Source organism: Bombina bombina, chromosome 6, assembly GCF_027579735.1.
Source record: "Bombina bombina isolate aBomBom1 chromosome 6, aBomBom1.pri, whole genome shotgun sequence".
Classification (NCBI taxonomy): Eukaryota; Metazoa; Chordata; class Amphibia; order Anura; family Bombinatoridae; genus Bombina; species Bombina bombina.
In genome coordinates this window covers 842,382,049-842,389,925 of record NC_069504.1, presented here as the reverse complement: position 1 = coordinate 842,389,925, position 7,877 = coordinate 842,382,049, and the positions used below count along the sequence as shown (strand labels likewise).

Sequence of the window (7,877 nt, the reverse complement as noted above, 5' to 3'; positions counted from 1 at the left end):
GTATCACAGAAATATTTGTTCTTTGTTTCCTGGTCTGTGTACCTGCTCTGCAAAGGATTAACGTTTGAGCTTTGTGTGCTTTTGTGTTGAAACAGTTATTGGCTTTACTGGAAAAGAGTGTAGAAATTCTGTCAGCTCTGCCCATTTACTGATAAGCAGAATTGTTTACCAAAAGCTTTAAACTATACAGAGGCATCCCATATAAATGCACCTTTCCAAGTAAACATTCCATTGCATCCCTGAAGCATCATGGGGTGCACAGTACTATGTCTCACATTGCTGCTGGCCCTAATCGCAGGCTCCTACGCCCAACTACCGTAAGTATAAGCAATGTACAGCTGAGGCTTCTTAGCACAGTACATGATTATAATTTATCTCTAATTGCAATCTGTATCCTACAATACATTATCTGTGTGTAGTACTTTATTGTTAGAACAATATATGTGTGCAGGACCAAATCAGTATACAGCTTAATAGAGCCAGTGTGTAGTGCAATTGATTATATAGTACAAATATCTACATGTAGCGTATGATAAATATATACTGCTAAAAAAAAAAAAAAAAAAGCTTATTACATTATGTAGCTACAGAAGAAGTACTCATGGAAATAATACCATGTTTTTTGGGGTTTTTTTCAACAGCCCACATGCACATTTAGAAAATAAACTTTAGTTTGCAACGGAGGGGTCAGCAACCGTGGCTCTCCTGATTTTTTAGAACTACATTTCCCATGATGCTTAGGCTTAAGCATCATGGGAAATGTAGTTCCAAAACATCTGGAGAGCCAAGGTTGCTGACCCCTGGTTTCACCACTAGAGGGTGTTAGTTCATGTGGGTCATATAGATAACAATGTGCTCACGCACGTGAAGTTCCTAGGAGCCAGCACTGATTGGCTAAAATGCATGTCTGTCAAAAAAACGAAGATAAGGGGGCAGTTTGCAGTGGCTTAGATACAAGATAATCACAGAGGTAAAAAGTGTATTTATATAACTGTGTTTGCTATGCAGAACTAGGGAATGGGTAATAAAGGAATTATCTATCTTTTAAAACAATAAAAATTCTGGTGTAGACTGTCCCTTTAAAAAACATATCTCTGCCTGAAAACAATATGCATGAAGTGTGCACGAAAAGTCCTTGGAATGTCTGTTTAGAGACAACGCTGGTTTGGGGATAACAGAAAGTTAATACTGAGGATTAATGAATACCATTTTTTTTTTCTTTGATGACAGCATACAATTTTAAAATAAACGTTTACAATTTACTTCTCTTATGAAATTTGCTTCATTCTTGTGATGTTCTTTGTTGAAGAGAATACCTAGGTAGGTCGTTTGCACATGTATGGGGTGCTATAGCAGCAAACACTGCTGCCAGCTAGTGCTCTTGCAAATGTATAACATTGTTACAAATGTTTTTTGCAAAACTGCTGGCATATATTGCTCTAGAGACGTGCACCCTCCTGAGCTAACCTAAAAGCTTTTCAACGGAGGATACTAAGTGAATTAAATATATTTAATAACATAAATAAATTGGAATTTTCAATCACCCTTCTTGTTGTACGCATAGTCTGACAATGAAATACTGGTATTATATGAAGTTACAATAAAATAATACTGTTTAAAATGCAAAAATATTACATTTAAAAACTTGTAAGCTTAAATTAAAAATGAGAAAAATAATATTTAAATAAAAATTAGATCTGTTCTTTATGTGTTGCATCTTTATGCTGATTTCTAAATCAGTTCATAAGTTGGTTTTAAACAACTCTACAAAGTCTGCTTTGTGTCAAACATTTTCTTTGCCCAAGTTCCCTAGAAAAGCCAAAAAGCTAAATCTGTAACCTAAGTTTTCAAAATTCTATAAGATGCATGAGCCAGTTTTTTTTAGTTTGCAGCGTAGCAAGTTACAGAATTTGGTTTTGGTTTTCTATGGAGTGTGGAGAAACATTTTTACACAAAAGCACATGGTGCTGATTATCATTTGACTGGCATGACTATGGGGGAATACATGCACGCGATATTTGATGTTCAGATTTTTGCACTAGTAGGGTTACAGCTTGAACAAAATACGTTTTTTATTTAACTTGTAATATGAGAACAACCCAACAAGTGCAAAAACTTAACTCTAGCAGAGTTTTCGCAATCGCGAAAATTCAATACACTGCACCACTTGTAATCTTGCCCTAAATCTTGCAGGCAATACAGATCAGATTACTCTGCTTACAGCGTTTAGTACTTTACAAGTGTCTCTATTTTCACATACATGTGTTTTTTCTTTTAGAGTAAGAAGTATTTTGTGTATTTTTACATTTTTGCAACCTTTTCTTTGTGAGAAAGATGGCGAGATATTTAGGGGGGGTGATGTTTACTGAATATGCCAAACCTGGCAGAGAATGTTCAGCTACTCCCACGGAACTCCCCTGTTAAACCCACTGGCAAAGATGGGGAAACTCACACACAGTAGAAATGCAGCTCCCAGACCTGCAAAGAAATACTGGTTCTGAGGGGAATCTTTCACTGATCCAATCAGCAGCGCTAGTCGCACATCAGACTATAAAGGCCCTTTAATGCCCGAGAGCGCTAATATTATTACACTTTATTTGTAATCCATAATGTTTTGTTGTTTTTTTCTCAGTACTGGAGTATGCATAAAAAACTATAATATGACTTAAAGTGTTCTCTTTTAGTTTTTTTTTATTTATAGTTATGTATGAAATGTCTCTTTATATTTAGTACAAACTTATGCTTTTGCTTGTAGGACAAAAAATAAATAAATACAATTTTTTTTATTCACCTAAAGTCATTCTTGAAACATTTTTTGTATGCCATGTACTATCTAATAATAACTATACTGATATCACATTCATTGAATCATTGGGATGGTATATGCAATTAGAAAATGAATGAGAGTTGTAACATGAATTAAGGGAGGGGTGTGCATATCGTGTCCCAAGTCAGTTAAAGGGACATTGTACACTAGATTTTTCTTTGCATACATCTTTTGCAGATGATCCATTTATATAGCCTATTTTAGTGTGTCTTTGTTAAAATGTATAGTTTTGCATATTTTTAAATAACATTGTCTTGATTTTCATACTCCTAACCAAGCTCCAAAGTGTTAGATGTATACAGATTCCTGCTTGCTCCTGTTTGTCTAATGGGTCTTTTCATACGCAGGGGAGGGGGGGGGGGTGTCTGTTATCCCTGCTTTCCCAGTCCCTTTAACTGGGTGTCCCAATCTAACTGCATCAACAGTGCTAAACTGGGTTCTTCTAAGTACATTTTAAAGGCTTTTATGCTGGATTTTTATATCAGTACCTGTGCATATTCTTCTTTATAGCAGTATCTATTGCATGCTGTTATATGAAAGTTGGCGTATACTGTCCCTTTAAGGCTTAGAACCACTGGTGCAGGAATTTATTATTGTACAATTATGAAAATTTAGTGGTGATATAGATCTAGATACAACAGAACTTTTTTTATCACATAAATATTTGTACTTTGTTTCCTGGTCTGTGTACTTGCTCTGCAAAGGATTAACATTTGAGCTTTGTGTGCTTTTGTGTTGAAACAGTTATTGGCTTTACTGGAAAAGAGTGTAGAAATTCTGTCAGCTCTGCCCATTTACTGATAAGCAGAATTGTTTACCAAAAGCTTTAAACTATACAGAGGCATCCCATATAAATGCACCTTTCCAAGTAGACATTTCATTGCATCCCTGAAGCATCATGGGGTGCACAGTACTATGTCTCACATTGCTGGCCCTAATCGCAGGCTCCTACGCCCAACTACCGTAAGTATAAGCAATGTACAGCTGAGGCTTCTCAGCACAGTGCATGATTATAATTTATCTCTAATTGCAATCTGTATCCTACAATACATTATCTGTGTGTAGTACTTTATTGTTAGAACAATATATGTGTGCAGGACCAAAGCCAGTGTGTAGTGCAATTGATTATATAGTATAAATATCTACATGTAGCGTATCATAAATATATACTGCTAAAAAAAAAAAGCTTATTACATTATGTAGCTACAGAAGAAGTACTCATGGAAATAATACCATGTTTTTTTTGTTTTTTTTGTTTTTTTTTCAACAGTCCACATGCACATTTAGAAAATAAACTTTAGTTTGCAATGGAGGGGTCAGCAACCGTGGCTCTCCTGATGTTTTAGAACTACATTTCCCATGATGCTTAGGCTTAAGCATCATGGGAAATGTAGTTCCAAAACATCTGGAGAGCCAAGGTTGCTGACCCCTGGTTTGCAGAACTATTCAAATATAGCCAATAACTACCATAATAATTGCAAAAAGAAAAAAAAACAAAATATGTGTATCCCTTCTATAGTGTACATGGTAAACAAAAGAATTATTCCCTAATTATTTTAAACACACAATTTATGCTTTGCATTTACCATTAGTTTACCTTCTTAAAATGTAGGATTATATACTTATAGTAATATATATTATAATATTACTCAGAAAAATTGAGTGACCACTTCCTATTTAAGAAGGATCTTTTTTTTTAATAGGGTTCACTTGCACAATTTACTTTGATAATCAAATATGCTTCATTCTCTTGTTATCCTTTGCTGAAGGAACAACATTGCACTACTAGTAGCTAGCTGAACACATCTAGTTAGCCAATCACAAGAGACAAATGTGTACATGTACCAATCAACAGCCAGCTCCCAGTGTAGTGTAGGATATGTGCGTATTAATTTCCAACAATGGATACCAAAAGAACAAAGCACATTAAAAAATAGAAGTGATTTTAAAAGTGTCTTAAAATTACATATTCTCTGTTATACTTGCAAATTAATTTTGACTTTATTATCCTTTTAAGGAAGGTAAATTCCCACTTTCATATGTGGTGTATTATTGTGTTGTATGCTTTATCTGTGGGAAGTAGGCAATTGTCTTTTTTTCTTCTTTTACTCTACTAATGGCAAGGGTCTTTGTAAAAAAGAGTTAAAACATATTGCTCACTGATTAGAATACTTTGCAGTTGTTTGAATAGCAGTATGTACAAATATACAAACACATTGTAATATACTAAATATAATATGTTTAATTGTTCCTATTTAGATTGCTCAGTTTTAGTACATGGATCATATTTTATATTAGATACTGTATTTTTTCCAGATGCACATTTGAATGCCTATTGGTGTAACAATAATAGTTATTTTTGTAGCAGTAATATTTTCTATCTCTATGTTGGGTCATTAGTTTCTAAATGTATGTTATGCTAATTATACATTTTCTTTAACTGTTATTGGTATTAGAGGATGGAATATATTTTGGAATATCACAGTGTTGATATATTCTTCTTTCTGATTGATAATGTTTTCATATGAAACTATTTTTATGAGTTCATCACTTTTTACTTTAAATACAAACCAATGTAGGCTAGGTGAATTCAAGAACGCTTATAAGCATAAGGAAAAGATTATTATTGTGAGTTAAACTTGACATTTAATAACATTAGTCTAAGAAGAAAACAGCCCAAAAAATATAATCAGCAGCACAGGACAAGACAGGGACAAAAAATCAACCCTGGAAAAATATGAAGACAAGCCAAATTTTCTGTTGAGTCAGTAGAATGCACATGACCTGTTTTTCTCAAAGGAGATTACTGAGCTACTCCTTCACCCAATATTTTTTTCAAAATTAAATTATATTACTTTGTATTAAATTAAAGTGCCAGATTGTTGTTATATAGGCACCCTACAACCAAACTGCATCTATTAATCACCCCTTTAAATAGTATCTTTCCAGCACTAGCTGCTGAAATCTCCTAGTATCCTGGAAGGCCAATCCGGCCTTACTGCTGCCCCATAGTATTTAAAGAGACAGTCTAGTCCAAAATACACTTTCATGATTCAGATAGGGCATGCAATTTTGAACAATTTTCCAATTTACTTTTATCACCAATTTTGCTTTGTTCTTTGGTATTCTTAGTTGAAAGCTAAACCTAGGAGGTTCATATGCTAATTTCTAAGCCCTTGAAGGCCCTCTCATCTGTCAGGGCATTTTGACAGTTGTTCACCACTAGAGGGTGTTAGTTCATGTGTGTCATATAGATATCACTGTGCTCATGCACGTGAAGTTCCTAGGAGCCAGCACTGATTGGCTAAAATGCATGTCTGTCAAAAAAAACGAAAATAAGGGGGCAGTTTGCAGTGGCTTAGATACAAGATAATCACAGATGTAAAACGTGTATTTATATAACTGTGTTTGCTATGCAGAACTAGGGAATGGGTAATAAAGGAATTATCTAGCATTTAAAACAATAAAACTTCTGGTGTAGACTGGCCCTTTAAAAAACATATCTCTGCCTGAAAACAATATGCATGAAGTGTGCACGAAAAGTCCTTGGAATGTCTGTTTAGAGGCAACGCTGGTTTGGGGATAACAGAAAGTTAATACTGAGGATTAATGAATACCAGTTTTTTTTTTTTTTCTTTGATGACAGCATACAATTTTAAAATAAATGTTTACAATTTACTTCTATTATGAAATTTGCTTCATTCTTGTGATGTTCTTTGTTAAAGAGTATACCTAGGTAGGTCGTTTGCACATATATGGAGTGCTATAGCACCAAACACTGCTGCCAGCTAGTGCTCTTGCAAATGTATAACATTGTTACAAATGTTTTTTGCAAAACTGCTGGCATATATTGCTCTAGAGACGTGCACCCTCCTGAGCTAACCTAAAAGCTTTTCAACGGAGGATACTAAGTGAATTAAATATATTTAATAACATAAATAAATTGGAATTTTCAATCACCCTTCTTGTTGTACTCATAGTCTGACAATGAAATACTGGTATTATATGAAGTTACAATAAAATAATACTGTTTAAAATGGAACAATATTACATTTAAAAACTTGTAAGCTTAAATTAAAAATGAGAAAAATAATATTTAAATAAAAATTAGATCTGTTCTTTATGTGCTGCATCTTTGTGCTGATTTCTAAATCAGTTCATAAGTTGGTTTTAAACAACTCTACAAAGTCTGCTTTGTGTCAAACATTTTCTTTGCCCAAGTTCCCTAGAAAAGCCAAAAAGCTAAATCTGTAACCTAAGTTTTCAAAATTCTATAAGATGCATACGTCAGTTTTTTTTAGTTTGCAGCATAGCAAGTTACAGAATTTGGTTCTGGTTTTCTATGGAGTGTGGAGAAACATTTTTATACAAAAGCACATGGTGCTGATTATCATTTGAAATCACAGACTTAAAGGGACACTGAACCCCAAATTTTTTCTTTCGTGATTCAGATGGAGCATGCCATTTTAAGCAACTTTCCTATTTACTCCTATTATCACATTTTCTTCATTCTCTTGGTATCTTTATCTGAAAATGCAAGAATGTAAGTTTAGATGCCGGCCCATTTTTGGTGAACAACCTGGGTTGTTTTTGCTAATTGTTGGATTAATTCATCCACCAATAAAAAAGTGCTGTCCAGAGTACTGAACCTAAAAAAGCTTAGATGCCTTCTTTTTCAAATAAAGATAGCAAGAGAACGAAGAAAAATTGATAATAGGAGTAAATTAGAAAGTTGCTTAAAATGTCATGCTCTATCTGAATCACAAAAGAAAAGATTTGGGTTCAGTGTCCCTTTAAGTCAGCCAATCCAAGCTATTTGATTTTATGTTTAGGTCAGTTGTTTTTTTTTCATGGCCAACATGCTCTAATTTGACTACCTATCCTGATTGGATAAGCGTCAGTTTCTGCTCGAGACCAGCAGTGCTCTGGGACTCTCAAATGTGACTTTAACTATGTGTTTTTAACCCATTTGCTAGTAACTAAATAACATGCTCTAACAAATTAGAGTATGCAACTTTATAAATATAAATAATTGTTAATGTCATAATCA

At 34.0% G+C, this 7,877-nt stretch overlaps 1 protein-coding gene across 2 annotated transcripts in view; it reads left to right on the top strand.

Moving 5' to 3' along the window:
- Window positions 1-217: 217 nt before the first annotated feature.
- Window positions 218-7,877, top strand: part of LOC128663755 (A.superbus venom factor 1) — a 114,714-nt gene continuing 107,054 nt past the window's right edge. The window contains exon 1 of one of the 2 annotated variants that reach the window (XM_053718240.1): window positions 218-317. In XM_053718240.1, the coding sequence (XP_053574215.1) occupies window positions 250-317 (68 nt within the window). In that variant the 5' untranslated portion in view covers window positions 218-249. Of the gene's footprint in view, window positions 318-3,682; window positions 3,791-7,877 lie in introns of those variants that run through there. The other variant, XM_053718241.1, reaches the window with a different exon arrangement.